The 22,507-nt window shown below is 39.5% G+C and overlaps 1 protein-coding gene across 3 annotated transcripts in view; it reads left to right on the forward strand.

Moving 5' to 3' along the window:
- CA3 (carbonic anhydrase 3) overlaps nucleotides 1–22,507 on the forward strand; it is a 41,178-nt gene that overhangs the window by 11,285 nt on the left and 7,386 nt on the right. Inside the window, exons 1-3 of one of the 3 annotated variants that reach the window (XM_015855894.2) lie at nucleotides 17,460–17,648; nucleotides 17,820–18,017; nucleotides 21,670–21,788. In XM_015855894.2, coding sequence (XP_015711380.1) covers nucleotides 17,612–17,648; nucleotides 17,820–18,017; nucleotides 21,670–21,788 — 354 coding nt within the window. In that variant the 5' untranslated portion in view covers nucleotides 17,460–17,611. Of the gene's footprint in view, nucleotides 1–17,459; nucleotides 17,649–17,819; nucleotides 18,018–21,669; nucleotides 21,789–22,507 lie in introns of those variants that run through there. The other 2 variants (XM_015855895.2, XM_015855896.2) reach the window with 2 other exon arrangements.

The following is a 22,507-nucleotide window of genomic DNA, read 5'->3' on the forward strand; positions in this document are numbered from 1 at the left end:
AAAGAGACACAGCTTCACCTGCCCAGTCCCTATCCAATTTCCCAGTCAAATTACAAAGATTCCTAGCCAGATTTCAGTGATGCACTCCACCACCATATTTCTTCTTGATGTGAAAAGCACACAACTTACAGTCCTTGGAAAACCTTGTTATGTAAACTATGTGAGAAATGAAAATAGCAAAATTGGCAGATCAATCTGAAGTATTAGGTAGACTGAGTCTGGCCAGGCTTTGACTTGGAGGGAGCTGGAAAGCTCAGTAACAGGACCTGCCGCAAGGCCAAAGCACCCTGCTGGGGTGAGGGGAAGCTGGAGCCTTGATTGCTACCTTCTAGAGTGTCTGTGCTAAATCACTACCATATTCAGTATCAAAACAGACCTGGGTTGCTGTCAGAGACCAAGCTTTGAAGCTCTGGAAACTAAATGTGGCATGAACATAGTAAAAAGATTCAGCCCACGTATCTGCAACTCTAAGGAAGGCAGGAGGCCCAAAATGGCTACCTTCATACTGGGCACTTGGGACTAGCAGTTCCTCTCCTAGTGCAGGAGAAGATTTGGGGCTTGAGCCCTGAGTTGAAGGTTATTAGTGGCTTATATGTGTCCCTACCTGACTGACTCCTAGGACTGCTAGGGATCCTGGAGGGACATCTAAGCCTGAAGAATTTGAGCATAGTTGTTAAGGCTCAAGAGTTTCTCATTTCATGAATCAAAACACATTTGAATGCATTTCATGGGAAAATTAGCAGCCAAGAGTAAAATCTATAAAGTTTGCAGAATAGAAATATTGAATTTTAACCAGATCTAACTTCAGTTACCACTGTTTCTTTGAAACAATGCAGGAAAACTCCTTCAATCCTGTGATAGCCAAAGCAGGAAAACAACTGCAAATAGTCTCACTAATACTAGAGTGGAAGAGCAAATTCCTTGTCTGCTGTTGGTTATTTGTAGTAGTAGTCAAAGAGAGTTAGAAATATATAAACAATAGCAAAGATCTTCTTGTCAGTGATCAAGAACTACCCGTGGAAACAAAGAAAAAGTGACCAAGTAGACGAGACTAAATCAGAGAGATCTGAAACTGCATGGTGGGAGTGAAAGAGACGGTGCATTCTAGCATGACATGGGAATAATATGATGCAAAATAAAATAAAATAAATCAGTAAAAAACAATATAGCACACTAGAGTGAGATTATTTTGTATTTACTAAGAAAGAGATAAATGAAGTTTTAAGAATGACTGGAATTGGAATATAAATCTTGTCTTGTTGGATAGATGCAATGGGAATATATTGTGGAAAAACTGCCACAGTATCTTTTGCTTGATCAGATAATCAACGTCAATTTTCTGACTATGAAAAATATTCTTTCTGCGCGAGGTGAGCATGGCAGAGATTCAGTAAAGTGATCTCTTGGAAGAGGAGCCAGATTTCAGAGTTATGACCTTTTTACCATCTCATCAGCCAGGCTCAAAAGTAATTCTATATCTCTGATTTCAGTGCAGCACACTGTGGGTGACTGACAGGACAACTGGATTGCTTCTTGAAACCCAACACAACTGGCTTATGATTCCTTCCCTAACACCTTTTTATACTCCCTAAGTGCACCTCAGTTTTAACTATGACTCTACCACTGCTGTTAAATTATTTATTTGTGTTCTTTAATTAAAGTGTAAGCTCTTGGTTCTTACAATTTTAACTTAAAAACTATTAAAAACAATATCATATTTTGCTGTATGAATATTGATAAAGCAGTAATATGATGAACTCTTTTCCAGAATCAGAATGTAAAGGAAAAGAAGTAAGTATCTCTTTGAACAAATACTTACCGCTTGTTTTAATTTCTGACATTCCAATGTGGCTGCACAATTAGCTTTTCTACAAGCAGCTAAATCTCAGGAGGTAAAATGATACATCTTAGGAAGGATGGCTGATGTCACGGCATTGCATGTTGTTGCACAGCACTTTGCAGTCTCCTTTCCTTCTAACAAAAAAAACCATTGTGAGGGTTTCCATCATATAATGACAGCAAGACATCTGAACTCAAAGAGCACTAAACTTTTTTCTAAAGTAAAACACTTCTACAAATTGCAATAGGGATTGAAGTACGATACCTACAAATGCAAACAAAATAATATGATTTAAACCATCTGATCGTTTATTTGTGGCTTTTGTGCAATCCTCCAGATTACTTGTGGTCTAGGCACTGTCAAATCAGACTAAAGCATTAGAACTCTGGGAATAAAATGCTGTAGCAGTAACCACAAAAAATGTCACAGAAGCAAAGGATATAAAGGAGGCTGAGCTAACGAGCATGAATGGTATCAAGCTTTTTAAAACACAAGCCTGTATTCCATCAAGCACTGATTATTGCCTTCACATTTTAGGCTATCTACACTCCACAGGGAGACTGTTAGCACCTTTCCAGGAAAGTGGGTTTAAAGAAATGTGATCTCCTTGGCAAAACCTTTACAGTATAAATAGAAGTGAATCCCTGGCTTTCAAAGCAATGCAGGCAAATTTTAATGTCTAGAGCTCCGAATCTGCAAATGGATATATATGTGTTTAACTTATTTCAAGCAAGATGCCTGTTGACCTTATTTATGGGTGTGAAAAAAGCCCTACAAAATAATTAAAGTTTCAAAAAGTTTTTCCTGGCTTTTACAGCACTGATTTTTAGTTATTGTATGCAGAGAATCACAACGAATCACAGAACTGTAGGGGTTGGAAGGGACCTCTGAAGATCATCAGGTCCAACTAAGATACCATTGTTTCTGTAATGCTGCAGTCAGTACTAAATAGGACATCCTAGATGATCTTACCTTATCGGTATTGTACACACTCTCGTGGTAGGATAGTTGGCAGGTTATGAAGGCTTTGGAGTTAAGTAGAATGAGTTCGCTTCCAAGCCATCGTGAATCCCTTGATGTGAGGAAAAATTGTAGGGAGAAAAAAAACAACAAAAAAACCTCACACAGCAGAGATTTGCTGGTAGTAAATACACACACTTTATCTATAGCTATACTGATACACAAAACAAGCTACATTAGAAATGATGGAGTAGTGCTGTGGTTGTTTTTGTTCCTTTTAGCTTTGTCCATTAATATGGAAAGAAAGCATACAGAATTAATCTGTCTTATAGATATATGAAATAATATGTCATGATAGCACATTTTAAATGCCCTACATTGAATATTTTCAAACTTTTGATTGTTGAATACTTAACTATTTACCAGAAAAATAAAGAAACACACACCAAATCAAAGCGTACTGCAATGAGGCTTGCTTTTCTCTTTTGTCTTTCACCTTGAGAAGAATCCACAGACTTCTGTGCTAGAAACATGCTGAAAATTGTTACCTGTACAATAAATTGTCTGGCTTCAGACACCCCAGTGGGAGCTGCTGATCAGTTTCAACATAGCTCTGCCTAATGCCACTGCTATGGCTTGGGAACAAATTTGAGCTGCATGTATGGAGCGGATGTTTGTCCAAAGAGTTTTTTATGTTTCAAGTGTATTCTGTTTTCTGGAGTTTGCACAGTGTGGTAAGTAAATAAATACCCCAGTGATCCATGATATTTCCTGTATTCTGGGAATTACATTAGGCACACTCAAGCCTGCAACTTTGTACACAATTTACTGTTGGATAAATGATGCAATATAAACATCTTCCAGAGATCTTCCCAGCTGTGGAATCTTTAGTGTTTCAATGAAACATCACTTCCTACATTCAGAAGACGTTTGACGCAGAAGGAGGTATGGCCACAGATCTGCTCTGTGCGAGCTGTGCCCTCTGCTGCTTGCTTGGGCACAGTGAAGAAACAGCAGTAGGAAATGTGTGATCCTGTATACCTTTGACCTGATACATGGGGCAATTCACTGACATCTTTTAGAATAGTTGTTTTTAGAGGGTGAGCTTATTGTCTGAGAACAATTTCTGACACGAGAATGTTTGTAAAAGTGCTACTGAAAGTGTTAATTTATGTTTTACTGTGAGCTGCCCTGGCTTATACTGACTGAAAGCTGTTTCTTTTCATCATTATTAAACATCTTTTTCACTAAATACTGCTTAAAACTTCATTCAAGGTTGTATCTGGATGTATTTCTGGCTGGATATTCTGAGTTTGATTTGGCATGTCATTTAATATTATTGTTCACATTGTCAATAGTCATGCAAAACAATCTCTGTGAGCCTGCGAGGGATGCAATGGCTCTAATACAGTTTCTCAAATTTACATAAAGTGCTCTTTTAATTAAAAAAAAAAAAAAAAGTGGATAGGAGAAAGAAAACAATTTCAGTGTCAGCACTTCTATGCAAGTATTTCTCTTCTGTGCTACTGAATCATAGAATCACCAAGGTTGGAAAAGACCTAAAAGATCATCCAGTCCGACTGTTCACCTATTACCAATAGCTCCCACTAAACCATGTCCCTCAACACAACATCCAGTCATTCCTTGAGCACACCCAGGGTCAGTGAATCCATTCCAGTGCCTGACCACCCTTTCTGAGAAGCAATATTTCCTAATGTCCAGCCTGAATCTTCCCTGCTGCAGCTTGAAACCATTTGAAATACTGAAAAAGCACCGCTACAGTAACAAATGCAATGCCATTACAAGTGTAACACGCAGACCTGTACCTGTGTATACATTCATACCATTGATGAAGTTTCACTGAATTTCACTGAAAAGATGTTATTTTGTTAGCGGCATTCTCTTTCTTTTTGCTCCCCGTTAAACTCCACAAGCATAATGCAATTTGTAGGTGTACCCAAACGTACTCAGAGGTTTGACGGCAGCTGAGAAGCACGGCTGCTGCAAAATCTCATTTTTTCTTTATTGTCCTTATTTTCAGGGCATGTTCAAAACCTACATAACTGTTGTAATCTAAGAATCTCATTAGTTAAACAGAAATATCTTCAGGAATTCCACAATATTCTTGGGTACACCATGACCATTGGACCAACTCCGCCACCTGCAGCCATTCCATTTGTGCATTTGCACTTCAGAAAATTGCATGTTGGCATTTGCCTGAGCCCTGTGTACAGTTCTTTCTGAAGTGAAGCAAACAGCATCCCAATTGTGTCATGTCAGTATGTAAACTGGGAGTACAGGAATGTGATTAATGATCAAGATTTAATCAAGAGATTATACAGAAATTGAGCAAGATATCTGCAAGCAAATACATATAGTTAGTCCAGAATCACCTTCACTACCAGAAGTTCCACTGATGCAGATGAGTTCCATGGTGCTGACTGGGGCTTAGGGGAAGTGGTTTTCTTTTAATGAGAAGTCATTGCATATTTTCCACTGTGAAATGAGGATCAGCTTTCTCAAATTTCTCTAAAAGTCTTCTGTGCTTGAAAATATCATGCATAGAGGTTGGAACTAATGATCTTAAAGGTCTCTTCCAATACAAAATGTCAAAATCAGGATGTGCTGGCCCTGTCTCTACCAGACCTGTCTCCCATAACATTCTGTACAGCCTAGTTACTCCTCTCAAGTACCAAAAAAACCAAAGCCCAATAACTCCAGTGTACAGGCAACAGATCAGAGAAAACTGTGAGTACCGAATCAACAGAACAAGCTGTGGGTCACCTCACAGTTTAAAAACAGAAAAGTGTTCCAGCCCCCTTCTGTGCAGAGATGGCCTTGAAAACCTGAAATGATTTAAAGACTGAGAGAAAGTTGCCAGCGAAGTGATCTCAGCTTGACAACAGATAGAAAGAAGGGGTGTTAGTGAAGGGAGAGGTGAATGGCAGCTCACTCGCACATTTACACTGACTTCCTTGGAGGAGTCAAAAAGAAATCCTGAAAAGGTCTCCACATCCCTTACCACCTCTCTGGACTTTCCCATCACTCTGCACGCGGACAGAACAGGGATACAGGAGGCCCCAGAAGAGTCACTTAAGGGTAGAAAAATATCTTTACCTGGCACGACAATAAAAAATCTGAATTATCACTTCTAGTAAGAATTCAAATTCTGTTTCTTTGCAGTTCCTAATTTCACACTTCCCAGTAGAAGCGTCTTAAAAAAATGGTTGCTTTTATTCAACGTGACTATAGTCTCCTGTATTTTCCAGTGACAGATAAAAACCCCTTACGCGATACTGATAAGCAGAATTCTCTGGCAGCTTCTGAGGTGACAAGAAAACAGTTCTAAATAAAGGTATTTTGGGTTCTGTATTCTAGAATCTGAACAAAAAATTGTGAAGAGCCTGGAGAGGAGGCTGTAAGATGCCAGCAGGAAAAGGAGGACGTGGATGTGAAGAATCACAGAACCACAGAATGGTTTGCACTGGAAGGGATGCAGAAAAGGACTGTGAGATGTGCATAATGAAAAATGGGGGCAGACTGAAACTGGAAGATGAATAGGAAATAGGTGCAGGAGAAACTATCTGAGCAGGAGTTGTGGCCTGTGGCTCCCTGACCTCCACTCCTCCACTATCTCTAAATCAGACATAACAACATTATCTTAGTACTGCTTGATATTAGCAATGAAATAATTATGTCCTTCATAATAGCCATACTGTACATCAGTGAAGATACTCATGTCAACTGAAGATAGGTCTTTCTTTTTCTGATCTTTGTGTCTGTGTCACAACATCCACAGAGTCTACTCGCTGTTTTTATTACATAGTCATCTGGATGCTTCCTTAATTGGTCATGTAACACTGTGGTTGCCTTTGCACTGAAACCCAGCTTTCTTGTAGAAATGTTAATCTCACCTAATGTAAAATTTAGGACTTCAAATGTCTTACTCTCCCTTATGGTTTCAGTATTATCCTCCATCAGCATATGATACAGCTGGATATTTCTTCTACATTGACATACCATGCAGGAAGCATTTTCATCCCATCCAGAGGCTACTGAGACCACTGGTTATACTTCTTTCCAACATTTGTATCAGTAAATCAAATGAAATGAGACATCTTAAGGAATCAACTTTCCTGACAGATCATAATCTAGGTGAAATTAATATGTGATGTCATTCTAAGACATGTTCTGAAGGATATAGGAGATATTTTGGGGTTGATATTTGTTATGGAAGCTAGCCTAGATGACTGAGCTTCCTTCCAACCCAAATGTTCTTATGGCTCTGTAAATCAGAATCAAAAATGTTGGAACACTAGATAAGAACTATATTGAGTTTCAGCAAAACTTGTTTATTCTCTTTATTTTTTTATGATCAGATACAGAAACTTACTGTGTGGAGAATACATCCAGAGTTAAAGACAAGAAGAATGAGTCAGAGATGTGGGCATCACTTAGGGAATTTTGAACGTTGTTGTGCAGTGATTTTTAGAACTCATAACGTTTGGATTAAGATGTACACAGAAAAGCTGAGAGGAAAAATGGTTGATTTTTTTTTGTCTCTGAATTTTTAAGCTGTAATGAAATCAATCATGGGAAAAATAAAACAGCAAGTAGTTCAGAATCTACTACTTCACTTAAGATAGACTAAAAGAATTAAGAGATCAGAGATGCACATCTGTGGGTAAAACAGGGTATCCAGTTAATGAACATGTGGGATGCTTCAAGAGGGGGATGATCTCAGCTATTACAAGAAGGAGACCAGTTCCAAATGAAGATTATAAAAACTATAATTAGCTAATGCTTCCTAAAAGCCTAACTAAACTGTTGGGTTTTTTCCATTCCGAAGTGCAATACCACAGTGGGATCAAGTGTCACATAGCAAGTGCAGACAGAAAAACAGATCTTATGAACATAAGATCTGGCATTATTTCAGGACAGACTTGTAAGCTCTGTGAAACAGATACTTTCTGTTAATGATGCTGTGATTTCTGAAGTGTTTACTCACTATATCGGAACATAATAAGAACATCACCATTAATTGTCACCAATTTGCACTGATTTTATTTACATGTCTACAGATAACTCTTCTTTAATCTCTAATCTGTGTTGTAAATTATTAAGAAAGCCGATGGATTGCTGGAGTGAATAGAATCCCCAGTCTCATAAAAACAAATTTACTCTTCTCAGAAGTGGTCTCATTACTTTTTTATTTAATATACGTGGTATTTAACACAATAACCTGATGAAGGATGGCTGTGTCTGCTCTGCATGGATCACATTCTGTCCCCAGGGAGTTTTCAAATTACAGAAATATGCAACACTTCAAATCCTGACAGAGAATAAGCCAAGATCCCTGCTCTTATAAAGCACCAGCAAATGCTGCTTGACCTTTGCACTAAACTTGTAGGTAATGGCGGGAAGCATCACAGAAGAAGCAGGATGACTGGCAACGTGAAGGCATTTCAGGAGTGTGTGGCAAACACTGTCTTACAGAAGGCAGGTGGTTTGTACTGTCTGCTGGAATGACGGAAGAAAAATAAAGTGGTTTGCTGAGGCTTTTACTAAATATGGAAGCATAGGTCTCATTCTCTCAAGTGCACCTCATCACACCTGCCCAAACTGGTAAGCTACATCTGTAACAAATTCAAACTATGTTAATTTAAAGAAATAATAATAATCATAATCATAGCTCCCTCCAAACTAAAATTTTATGTGGAAAAAAGTGCTGTTAATTAGAACAAAACTCCAATATCTGTGACAACAACAACAACAACTGTTACTCACCTGAACTGTGTTTATCTGTGTAAGCACCTTTAAAGTGTGAGCATCAAAAGAACTGGTCAAAAACTTCAAGGCTTGCATGTGCTTAAACTCTCTGCTAGGCTAAGTCTGTGTGCTAGGTGGCTTATGTGCACAGCAGCAATCCTTTGGGGGCAGAGAAATGGCTGAAAATATCTTGCAAGCATCTTGTCCTCCTTAGCACAAACCTATTTTTATGACAGTGTCTCAGTGGTACATGTAACTCTTGTTTTCTTTCTCGTCTATCATATTTACATGGATTTGTTTATAATTTCTTGTATGGTTTGGATAGATTGACTGTAATTTTGCTATAATAAATACAGTTTCTCCTGATAATGATTTCTTAATTGGTTATGCTGAAGGATGTAGTTACACATAGACTTTGATTACAGAAAAGAAATAAAGACTCAGATGATAGCATTATCTTAAACTTTTTCACCATTTATCACAGGGTAATCTGGAGCATTACAGCAAACAGCTGAGTAAAGCTGAAAAACATGGTCTTTCCCATTGCTCCCAGCAGCAGGCAATTTTTTGGTAGTCGTGTTTACAGTCCCTCAATTCTTGTCATCAACACAAGGTCCAGGGCTGTTGAAGAAAAGATGTGAGATGAGTTTAATCATTTCACTTCTTTCTGACAACATAACTTTTATCACTCCTGGTGTATTATCTTTTCATAATGGGGAGCTCAGTTGGTTGAAATTAATGAATAAAATATTAGCATTAAAATATATCACAACTGTCTATTGTTTTGAAAAAAAAAACATTATTTAATAGTCTGCAGCCTTATCTGGGCATCAAATTTTCTATTGATTGCATTAAACCATTTGCTGTCACTTCTTTCTATCTTGGGCTCTCATTCTATGCAAACTTATAAACTTTTGGAAAAGAAGAGCAGTGCTACAGGCTGTGAATTTTCTTCACAGAATCACAGAATGACCCGGGTTGGAAGGGACCTCAAGGATCATGTAGTTCCAACCCCCCTGCCTGGCAGGGCCACCAAACATACACATTTACTAGATCAGGTTGCCCAGGGCCCCGTCCAACCTGGTCTTGGACACCTCCAAGGACAAGGACCATCTACAACCTCCGTGGGCAGCCTGTTCCAGGACATCACCACTCTCCTAGTAAAGAACTTCCCCCTAACATCCAACCTAAATCTTCCCTCTTTCAACTTAAAACCCTGTGGCAGAGTGTAGCTCTCAAGTCTCCTTAATTCCTTATAGTTATAACAGAAGACACCCACAGTCAAGAGTGCGGCTTCCTTCTAGTAGGGAAGGGCCCTGCTGGAAACTTCATAGGAAGAGAAAGCAGAACTTGTCCTGATACTATCAGCCCTTTCAAAGAGTTTGCTCCCCTCCTGATTATAGGTTTCCTTCAGGTGCTGAAAAGCTGCAATGAGTTTACCCCGCAGTCTTCTTTTCTCCAGGCTGAACAAGCCCAGCTCCCTCAGCCTGCCTTTGTAGGGCAAGTTCTCCATCCCCCTGATCATCTTCATGACCCTCCTCTGGACCCTTTCCAACAGATCTCCATCTTTCTTGTACTGAGGGCTCCACACCTGGACACAGTACTCCAGATGGGACTTCACAAGAGCAGAGAAGAGATGGACAATCACCTCCCTATCCCTGCTGGCCACCCCTCTCTTGATGGAACCCAAGATACCATTTGTTTACCATTTCCTTTTCCTTCAGCCTCTGTGAGACATGCTTTTAGGAAACTACCAGCAGCGCTCCATGAAAGCATGTGCAGGGACTGTTTGCAGTTATACCAGCTTTAAGTTGTACCGACTGTACTGTTTCCTTTCATCTGACTGAAAGAGAAGATCAAATTTTATTCCTTTTGACCCATTTTCAAACATGACCTCCTAGAAATAAATAAATAAATAAATAAATCCTTAGAAACAGTAAAAAAATGAGAAAGTAATTACTGTCTGGCTGGTAGAGAAAAAAATCTTACTTGTCTTTCCCTCCCAGAACACCATAGATGAATGCAAATGAAAACAAGACACTGGATTTTGCAGTTAAAAAAGGATTATTTATCTGTCTCTGCATAAATGCTAACCATGCATTTCTGGACCACTGTTAGCCAAATAATCTACCTCAAGTAGCTGTCTACCTCAAGTGAGGTTTCTTTGGAAAGAAGCTTGCAAAAACCAGATTACTGGAATTCTGGCAAATTCCTGAGAGACTTTTATCCAGCCATAAAGATGCACAGTTCCCAAGAAAACCTGCTTTTAAATTATTTTGATAGTAGACAGTTTTAAAAATGCAACTTAAGGTTACTTTTCCATGTGATGACAAGCCATCAAATGCAATGTGCCTAAAGAGAAAATGACAGGGATATTACATGCAGAATTAATGAAAGAGTATTATGAAATGTTATTTTTTCCCTCTTAATTTTTCCATGCTTTGTGACCACATTAGAACAGAAAAGGGAGAAGAACAACCCCACTAAACACTCCAGGTGAGAGAGGAAGAAGACAGACATTGCATGACTGACACAACCCTCATGTAATCTGTACCTTTTATTTTGCACAGAGGTAAAATGTGAGACAATGATGCTGAAGTGGAAGAAAAAAAGTCAGTAGAGTAGCATCTCCCATGAGAAATATCTGATTTTATTTCTTTTGGTCATGTTGCTTTTTTTTTGTTTGTTTGTTTGTTTGGTTTGTTTGTTTTGTCTCTGGAAAGTGATAAATTTAATTAAACTAATACGAGAAAGAGTTTAATCATGGCAGTTACCCTCCTAGTCACAACAGAACATCATAACATACATCACCTTTGAATTTATAGCTAAACAAATGCTGCTGGTCCTGGAATATAGAGATGAAAATTGTTGGCTTGTTGCCCAATTGTTTGTGTAAGACCTATAATTGAAACACTGGGTTCAGTGCCTTTGTTAAGAAAGGTATAGTGATGCAAGGTTAGAAAAATATTTTCCATGCCTAATGCCTTAAAATACTTTGCTATAATTTCTATAGAGAACCTTTGTGACGAGCACGTAGTTTAAGCTGGAAAATGCCCAGCAAGAGGCACACAGAAGAAGCAGAATGAATAGTGAAAACAGCTACAAACACTAATATTTAGGAAAGCAAACCTGGACATACTAACACAAATTGCAGCACAGATCCTCATATGATATTACTGTTAGAGATTGGGCCAGATTTAATGGATTCTCATTTCTTGTCCACTACAGTGGACACGTCTTCCTCTACACTAGTGCTGCAGTGGATGAATTTCCATTCTGAATAGCTGGAAAATCTTTTCTTTCTCTCCATGGGATATTAGAGAAATCCACATATATTTCCTGGTTATGTAAACTGATAGTATTGATTGGTTTGGGATTTCTGATAGTTATGGTTTGGGATTTCTGATGGTTATCCTTATCTGCATTTTCATATATTTAATCTTTACTTCTATATTTGTCCACCATATATTTATTCAAAGCAGCAAATCAGATCTCCTACAGAATTAAATAGGTTACATTTTGCAGACAGTAGTGGACCTATGCACTATTCATATGTTCAGAACATGCACCTCAGCATGTATTCTGAATATAGAAGCTTCACTGATCACAGCCAAGCAAACAAAAAGCATTCCTTGAGCCTAGAATGTTTGGCTCTGTGGATCTGAGAGCTTGAAATCCCTCATACTGAGGGAAATACACCAAGCACCTGGCAAACACGAAGAGTCAAATAGAGTTGTTTCTGTTCTGGTTTGCTTTTTACAGCCAAAAAGACGATCTTTCCTGATGACAGTGATTAGGACAGTGATTAGGACTGAGGAAGACGCACAAACACTGCTGTTGGTCAGCCCAAAGTTTCTAGGTCCAAATGGCTCATGCATCTCCTACAGGACAGCTTGTGCCTGCTCCATACCTCCCAAGATGGGAGAGCAGTGAGAGCATCAGTTCTCACTACTACTGAGCTGTCTATATGTTGATGATAAGCCATAACCATCACTGTTGTGGCAGAGGCAGCAAATACCAGTGGGCATCTCTCAGTGTGTCTTTTTGGTATGATATTATTGCTTCCAAAAGGCGTGAAGCGCGGCTCAAAAATACAGGAAGCGCTGTATTCATTGTAAGCATGAAGCATTATTTCCCTATTTGAATCTATCCAGTTTAACACAGCAAGGCCCTTAATAGTATTACTTGCAGAAAATCCAGGAAGATAGGGGGCGTTTGTGTCATAAAATACTCTGTCCTTGTCCAAAAGTTAATTTCACAATGACATAAAATATTTACAAAAATAAATAAATAAATAGAAATCCTCCACTAGACTATGGAAGAGCTATTATACTGGTAATGTCAATGCTTCTACCGGTAGCACTAAAGCATCTTTAAGGTCAAGAGTAAAGTCTTAGTTCTGAAAGGTTCTGAGTACTTGGGCTCTGTATCTCAAACATATTTCTGTACTCCACACTACTTGCGGGTATGTGAGTAGTGTCATTAAAATGACTACATGGGATCATCATGACAGAGCTTGATTGAATCGCAAAAAATATGTCTAGCATCAATCATCAAAACCAAGAATGAAGTCTTGACATTGATTCAGGAGACAAATAATTGATTTTTTTTCCAAAATCCATAATGTACAGATTCTGACATTCATGTACTTGACAAGCAAGGCGTTCCTTAAACTGACTTTTCTATAATTATCTGTTAATTACACTTGCTGTATGCATATAGATGTTTATATCTCCTATGCACTAAGCCATCTTTTTTAGACCTACTAACATAGCTTTCAAAGTTTCAAAGTTGTTTCCTGGTCTCAGAGTGAAATCTTGACTCCACTGAAGTGAAGCATGGGTGTTAACAGAAATGGGATGCTATGCTCTGACCTTTAGAAGTGCATAAATGATATGGTTTCTTATGCAGTAACCTTCTTAGGTCTCTTAGGAGACATGGATCTATCAAGGGATTTATGGAAGATGATTAAGAGTTGAAATCTGCAGTCTGCAGATGCTTATTTCAAAGGTTGAAAACATATCCAACCATATATTTCATTATAAAATTCTCTTTTAGGAAGATGTGTCTCACTGGAAAACATGTCTGAAGTATTTCTGTTTTGCTACATCATTAACTATGTGACATATATCATCGAGATGTCTTTTGTAAAGCTCTTCTGAACTCCTCCATCCTCCTTTTAGCATTTCTGTGGTCTGGTTCAGACTATTCTCAGGTAGATGTTACTGCCAGAGTATCATACAAGATGAAGGTCATGCATAAAACTCTACCTTGACATAGAAGAGTTGCCAATCTGATGGAATTTCTGAACAGACACGTCCACAGTTTATAAAAGCAAACAGTATAGGTCAGATTCTCATACTTGGATTATTTCAAGTCAGACTGTGCCAGTGTGTATAAAAGTAGACAGCCCAGCTCAGATTTGGATTTCAGTGTGAATACCATACAAGTAAATTCCTATGAGGGAAAAAAAAACCAACAAACCAACATGGAAGAGTCATCTCCCTGCAGAGTTTAATTTTTCAAACCTGGAAAATATCTTAAAAAGGCAGTATATCTTTCTTGTGTCAGATCTGTATGCATTATTTAATAAATTCACCAATTTATGTATTCATTTACTTGCTACAGGCTTGAAGTCTCCATTCATTTTAATTGACTGCCACAAGGAAAACTTGTTTAAGTTCCTTTTGCCAAGTGTGGATTCTGTTTCGCTGCTTTCACATTTATTGCCTCACGTGGACTAAACACTAAGTTCTACAAATGGTAACACAGGTTCTGAACCATAGAAGGAGAATGATGGGATTTTGCAAGCAAACTCGTAAGAGTCTGAACTGGAGACTGTAGAACTAACTCCATGTCTCCTGAAATGTAAATATGCTTGCCTAGATGTGCTGGATCCTGCTTTTCATCAAATAACCTAAATGTAGCTAAATAGCTCATGTAAAAAAACAACAAAATTGACCCAATATCCTTCTCTTTTTCCTTTGGCAGATTTTCCTGCATAGGTCTGGCTGTTAATAGGGGTTTCCATTCATGCTTACAATGTTTTCCATAGCATGGCATCTCAGTGAAGTAGAAGGCATATGACAATTTGGCTTTCTGGCTGCAGCATGCCAGCATGGCATCCCTCAATCAAAAGCACTGAGTGACATGCCTTTCTTGCGCTGCCGGGCATGCAATGTGCAATATGTCAAAAAATACTGCTGCCCCTTCCCTATTTTGTATTACCAGATTCCTTTATGTTGTATTGTTTTCTTCCACAAGCTATTAAATATAATGGAAGATATTTTATATTTAGATTGGCCACGGGGACTTCGTAAATGCTTTTGCTTATTTAACAATGTGCTCATCACAGGCACGCTCTGTGCTCCTTCTGGTAAAGCCCTTTGCATGAAATCACCCACAGGAAATAGCCCTAAGCATGGTGGAACCAGGAAAGCTTATCTTCTAGCAGGGGAACACTTGAATTACATCCTGCTGGCATATTCACTTGCGTGCGACACCTTACAGTCAGCCAGTTCTAGCTGTCAGTCTGGCCTCTGGATACTGCTGGAAAGTGGGTGGTATTGTGTGGTGGGACAGCACTTTGGTTGTTCTAGTTATGTCAAAGTATTGGCCAATCTAGCCACAGTTAGTGAGATCCAGAGCTGAAGAAAGTAATTAACTTTTCTCCTATGTATGCTTTCTTTGCCCTGAGTAAAGCTGCGTTCCAGAATCTGAGCTGTTTTCCAGACTCTGCTTATTCTTCCTTTCCTTACTCAAAGTGCCTTTGGCTTCAGGACAGGTATTTCCATATGTGAAATGAACTCGATTATGTTTTTGTTTGCTGGGCAGAAGCAGACACTACATTCGAATCGCATATCCCTCAGAAAGTGCCCTATTGCTAAAGCATGTTAATTAGTACTGGTCCTCTACTTCAGTATTTCATTTAGGAGGCAAATCTTCTTCTGGATGAACAGTGCCTGCTTTCTCAAATATAAACAGGACAAATATGGTTTATTTAATCTGACAAGTTTCAATGTAAACCGTGGTCCCGTGACTGGGTATCAGCTTCAAACAAGAGCATCTACAACTACTGATCAAAGCAAAAAGATCGAAGAAAGAAACAAATTACTTCAATGTAGGTTTGAATGCATTAGGAACTACAGCTCTTCTTGCATGTTTAATATTGTGGGCTTCTCTTAATTATAGGGGCCTTATGTGACAGAATCATTTACTTCCCAGAGAAAATGATGTTAAGCCAGTTAGATGATAATGAATTTCTGTGTCGATATTGGATAAATACAAAAGTAGGCCCTAAGGGATGCAAAAAACATTTTATTGTGATTACCTTTTAACAGAGATAAAGCTACTACAGTTTCTTTTTGTTCTACCTTTGACTATGAAAGTTAAAGGAAAAGAGTAACAGCACAGAGTCAATGAAACACTATGATACAACTCAGCATCTGGGGCTGACTCAAAGTACCCACACTGCTGATCCTACTATTACACATTTAAGTCAGCATCTGACGTGTGCTGAAGATGACAGAAGAGCTGCTCTTGTGGACACAACAGGACTAGCTCACTGGAAAACTTAAATGTGAAGACTTTTGCTGCTGTCATAGGTTTCTATAACAGAGAAGATTTTGTAACATCTCATGTAAGACAAAGAAATGAAACACTAGGGAAGCACTGACATACCCCTTTTTGTGTCATACTTCTATAAATGGCTTTAATAAGCACTCCTTGTGTGTGCATGAAGTTGACCAAAATTATATCTGAGCCTGTAATAATCAAGCCTACTAAAAAAGCCTCTTTATACAGAAAGAAAATAAGCTGCTCCAATTAGAATTTCATGAGCTCACAAATGTTTCTCTCTACCAAGATAAAGTATAAACCATTTGAAAAGGATTAAAGCCTAAGCTTTCTGAATTAAAATTGCAACAGGTGTCAACTTTACATGCCTGTCCTTGCAAACAATGTGGCATTACCCATTTGACTGATGACAGAGTAAAAGATCCTATTTTCCAGAACTCCAAAGTTCTTTTCTTTCCTTTTGAAGTGAAAAGATATAATTTTTTTTTCACACCATTGTTTCCAAATAACTTTCTTTTCCCATTAATACAAGTAGTTTTCAACTTGTGCTGTCTCTAAGGAGCAGTTTTAAGTTCAATCTACTTTCCAGTACGGATGGGCACATGATCAATCTAATTGCAGTTATTGCTGGGAATCTCCATGGTTTGCAAGACCTCTTGGCAGACCCTCAAACATTTAGCTTGAGGAACGTAATTTGAGGTAGCATTTAGCTTGAGGTAGATAATGATTGCAGTCGTGATGACATGGACTGCCAAATTCATGGGAAATTGTAGCAAAGGTGGCCTTTGTGGACTCAACCATGTTGTGGATCCACGTTGTGGGCCGCAGCCCATGGCAGACTCCACACACCCACAAGCCTTCACCACTGCAGGATGAGTGGCCAGCAAGCAGTAAGGTTTTTTGTCTTTTGTACATGGGAAGCAAGTGGACAAAAGCAAATTGGGGTTTGACCAAACAGGAAGGAAAGGACTTTGTAGGCAACAGAGGCTGACTTTGTATAGCAACATGGTTTTGCATTCCAAGATATCGTTTCAGACAGATACAGAGTCTTTTATAGTCATTAACAGAGAAGCATTTGCAATTACCACGTGAGACTGAACTCTGAAGTGTGTCCATGCTGGGAGCTTGCCCAGCCTCATCCACGTGCATTTCCAATCACTGGTGCTGCCCACAAACAGGGGAAAATATTCCTCATGGCAGGGCACGCTGTGAGGGAGAGGGACAAAAGGCCGCGTTCCACATCCATCCTTCTGCCCGGAGCTGCGAGAGGAAGGGAACAGCCCCGGGAGAGCCGAGTCACCCCTGTCCGCCCCCAGCCCTGCCCTCCTGGCTGCTTCCCACCGCCCTCCGCCCACCCCGGCTCATCTCTTCAGGGCGGGACGTGGGGCGGCGACGGGCTATAAAAAGGCTCTGGGGAGGGAGGGTCTGCAGCGTCGTGTCGCCGGAGTCCCGGGGGTCTGAGGCATCATGGCTCAGTCCGTGTGGGGATACGACAGCGAGAACGGTGAGAGGAAGCGCGGGGCGGCGCAGCCCGGGCTGGCTTTGCGGTGGGCAGGGCTCGGGGTCTGCTGTCATCCTTCAGAGTGAAATGCCCGGGTGGAAGTGGGGGGAAGGCTGGGGGGGCTCACAGCCCGGCCGGAGGGATGTTGGTGACCATCCTTTGCGTTTCCACCAGGACCTGAGCACTGGCATGAGAACTACCCCATGGCCAAAGGAGACAAACAGTCGCCCATTGAGATCAACAGCAAAGATGTGCAGCACGACTCTTCTCTTTCTGCTTGGCATGCCAGTTACGATCCCGGGGCGGCTAAAACCATCCTGAACAACGGGCGGACCTGCAGGGTTGTCTTTGATGACACTTTTGATAGATCAGGTCAGCTTCTGTTTTGCCTTTGGGGGGTTATTAGGAATGAAGGCTTGCAAAGTGCTCGGAATCAAAGCATCCCATAACAGCTAGCCTACACAAATGAAGACTTTTGTGTAGGTAAGGGAGGTGGACCCAGCACTTATTTTGGTGCAACCTGCCATTTTTATGTTGAAAACAGGTTGGGCAGGAGGCTGTAGACTCTAAGCAGATCCAGTGGGGTAGACTCTTAACTGCAGCCAGCAGTACTGCTGGCACTTCCTCATGTAACCTTCAGCATGGACACCAAGTCCCCAGGTGTTGTGTAAAATGAGAGAATTTCATCCAGAAGCATTTTGTGCACTGTCTTAGACACTTTGTAAACAAAAAAACTCATACACTGCCATAGACTTCGATTTCTTCTGTTTGATTCAAACCCTTGCAGTCAGGTTGATGATTGCTCTGTTCAGCCAAGTGGTTATTTCATATTCTGAGATTTTCAGAATCCCAGTGTGTCTGAGCACTTGGACACTGTTTATTCTTTCCTGGGAAAATATCCCATTTATATCCATGTCCTTCTACATGCCTGACCTCATCTTCAGCTTCCTCTGGCTATCTTTTCTGCATCTCTACTATTTTACCATGAAATCACAAAAGTCAGACTTTTAATCTGGAATTTACCTTGGCAAAAGTCACCCACACCATTTTGGTCTGAGCATCTACCCAAAACTGAAGTTTTACTGACTATTCCAGACAGGAGAAATGGGTGTGGCTAAATCACAAAAGCAGTTACCATTACCTATAAGAATCTGCAGAGAGGTATTTGCTTGAATGCAAAAGGAAGGAACCAACTTCTTATAGCATCCCTTGCTGTTTATAGCCTTTTCTCGTTGGTCTACTCTTTCTATCACTTATTGTTGTTGCACAGTGTGTGCAAACAATTCTGTCCCTGTCTCATGTGTCCATCCAGGCTAGATGTGGCTCTAGGCAGCCTGGTCTTGTGGCTGGTGACCCTGCCTGTGGCAGGGGGTTGAAACCAGATGATCTTTCTGGTCCTTTTCAACCCAGGCCATTCTATGCTGCCTCTTCCTGTATCAAAAGTCCTGAGCTCAGAGTTTACACTTTTCAAGACAGTGAGTGCTTGTAAACCTTCAAGCTAAACTCTTCAAATTCAGCCTTTTCAGTCTGTAAAGAAACTTCAGTGCAAAAGTTTTGGATCTAATGCAGTAACAACATCAGGGAAGGCTTAATATTGCATATTTCTATATACTATATAGAATGCTGTGTTTGCAGTATATGTAAACTGCATGAATGAGAATAATATAATCTGAAAGTAGGTACAGCAGTGTTATTTTTTCATAGAACAAAGCAGATGAACAGAGCCCAAGTATGCTGCACGTAAACTACATAGCTTAATGATCACAATCATCTACTTTGAATGGCAATTCCAAAACTGTTCAACAAGTTCTGGAAGTGTTCGGATTCTTTTAACTGAAACTCTGATATTTGATTTGATTCTTTTCCCTGTACTTTGCAGAAGTCCGAAAAGCTATGACGTGGCATTGTTATTTGATTGAGAGATCAGCCTTCCATCTCTTAAGTTAGACTAGATTCCAGAGCTATATCAATACATAGACTGTTGCTGCCTGTTTTGTATTCAGAACTAAGTGAAAAATAAATGCATAGTGCCATATAATTTGAAGACATCTCAAGAGAATGCAGTATTGATTAGGCCTCCAGCAAGAAGAAAAACAATCATACTAATGGAAAACAGAGTTACTTTCCATTGTATTTTTTTCAGCATCAGCTTTGACTGCATTTGTATTGGAAACCCGTTGTTAGTAAGCTATATAATTAATGAAATACATCTGCAGTATTTTGAAAGGTTACAATCACTGTTGTTTGTTCTGATGAGCTCATTGTTTCCTGGACTCCTCTGTTTACCATTACAGCTACCTGTTATTGCACCACATCTCACGGATGGATAGAATCCAAACTATCTAGGACACGGACCATCTCTTTGTCGTGTATTTTTGTAGTGTGTTAATGTCCATTACTGATGTTTCCATACAGAGACTTCAGGCAAATAATAAAATACACTTTTGTTATAAAATAGAATACTTTATCACAATGATTGTATAAAATCAATACCACAGCTCAAAGCCTGTGATAAGGTATATTGATTATGAACCTTTATGGATGATTCCATTCTGTCTTTGTAGATTTCTAAAAGCTGAAATATTTAGGAGGCTGTTCAAGAAAGTGTCTGCCCAGGGAACTCTGTTTTGGAGATAGATCCTTATTTGGTCATGAAGGGTCCAGCCCTTGGCATAGTCCTTCCTGCCTGTCCTGTAAATCTTTTTCCCTCCATTCCCTTCCTTCCCAGTTATCTTTGTTTCAATCTGGACACTCAATGCACACGTTCACTTCCTGCTTCTGTTTCCTGGAGGTTTATCTATTTGGAATTGAATACAGTGTTTGATAGCTCTAAAGAACCGCAGGAAAAGTGATTTCACAAACACGTATTATCCTCTTTTATTGACTCCATGATGGCAACAGCTGAGCTCAGCAGGCACGAGTTTAATAGTTTTATTTTTGTCTAATCTAATGGAAAAATCTTGCATGTTGCAAACATTTATGACAGAATAATCTGCTGACCATCATGACGTGCCTTTTCCATGTGCTGCGCAGTATCGAAGCTCTGGAAAGAGCCATTTCTAAGAAGCCACAGTTAAATGAGTTTCTAACTCTGGTATTAGTTTAGCTTGTAAGTGTAGGTCTACCACCCAAAGAGAATTCCTGCCTTGCATTGATTCCAGTGTAAAATGGCAAGCAACTACTTTTAAGAATTTAGCCTGTGGAGTCTAAGCCTAAATGTTTTTTCCTACATTCAAAAGCAAAGCAAGAAGAATATCTCGTGATATATTACAATCTTCCACTGAAGGTTCTTTACAATAATTTCTAAATTACAATAATTTATGTATTAACAAACTCAAAATATAAGAGGAGCGAGTGCCTGGAACTCGAGGCAGTTGTTTCTGTCCTCCACACCCTGTCAGTAGCTGTGACACATGCCAACTACAAAGAGAAACTGTGAAGTTAAACCTTTAGCTTTGTGCTTAGCACATCTGTAGGTGTTCCAACACATATGATATCAAAGATAAATTTGGCACCATTGGATACAGGAGTTTAAAATATGTTAACTTTGAACTTCAGAGCTATTGTTAGAAGTTCAAACTTGAATGCAATTTAAACAAGGTCTTCTGGCATCGCTGGTGTGAGTGGCATCATTATCAGCTTTCTATGCAAGGAAACACATTACATTCCTGTCTTAGGTAATGAAGGAAAAATACATTTGAGAGTTTATCCTATAAGCAGCTGTGAATATCATCCTTCTCTCTCCACAGCAAGAACTGTAAGATGTCCACTTGTAAGGGGAAAGGGGGTTGTTGGGCAGCTGAGATTTGGTTCTGTGCTTGTTGAAAGGCAGCTTGTACAGTTCTCAATACAAATAGTACTCATTTTGAGTTATACAGAACTCAGGTGGTGAGTATGGTGGCTTCTGCTGCAACCAGCTGGATTTACAAGAGGTGCTACAAACGCATAAGGTACAGGTCCCCATTTGGTAAATGTGCGTGTCCCCGTGTTATAGGCAAGCACTGATGCAGGTTATCACTTGCAGTGCTGAGAGGCGGGCCGCTCACAGGAGCCTACAGGCTGCGACAGCTGCACTTGCACTGGGGTTCTGCTGATGACCACGGCTCTGAGCATGTTATAGATGGGGTAAAATATGCAGCAGAGGTAGGAGTTACTTTTAATAGTAGTGTTCAGCACTAACTGGAATTCAATTGTGCACCTGAATGAATTTACAGGTTAACCATTCTCCCTTACACAACTAACCTTTAACTTTTTTCTCTAACATCAGCTTTACTTATAATTTGTCCATGAAACTCATGAATATTCATCACTGTGCAGTGGGATATGTTGTATCTACCAACAAATACATCTTTGCAAATACATACTAACATGACATTTGATTCCCCCAAAAAGAGGTTTTGTGTTTATATTTTTTTCTTTCTGTAGGAGGTTTCAAAAGTATCTGAGGCAAAATGATACATTATTTCCAAATAAAAAGCTCTGTTTTCTACTGATGTTGTTTTGGCTGTTAGTAACTTCTAGCATAATTCAAACTACTTAGTTAGTTTCAGGAGGCATTACTGATGACCAGAAAAACTGGCTAAAAGTGCATTTGATAAGACGATGTTTAAAATGAGATCTACTTTAAAGGTGATTTGGACTGGTAAAGTACCTTCTGTTTGCTGAAAACTCTTTAAAAAGTTCCTCAAAAAGAGATGAGATTTGCATTCAGGATATGCAGCAAATTCTGACTGGTTTGTATGACGTTATGTTCCAGACACTGCTTTTTGTGATAAAACATGAGGTGAATGATGAAAATACAGCATTGCTGAAAGTAGAAATGAGAAAGAAATGCCAAGTTAGAATCTCTACTGCTCTTCAGT

The sequence above is a fragment of the Coturnix japonica genome, chromosome 2 (assembly GCF_001577835.2).
Source record: "Coturnix japonica isolate 7356 chromosome 2, Coturnix japonica 2.1, whole genome shotgun sequence".
Taxonomy (NCBI): Eukaryota; Metazoa; Chordata; class Aves; order Galliformes; family Phasianidae; genus Coturnix; species Coturnix japonica.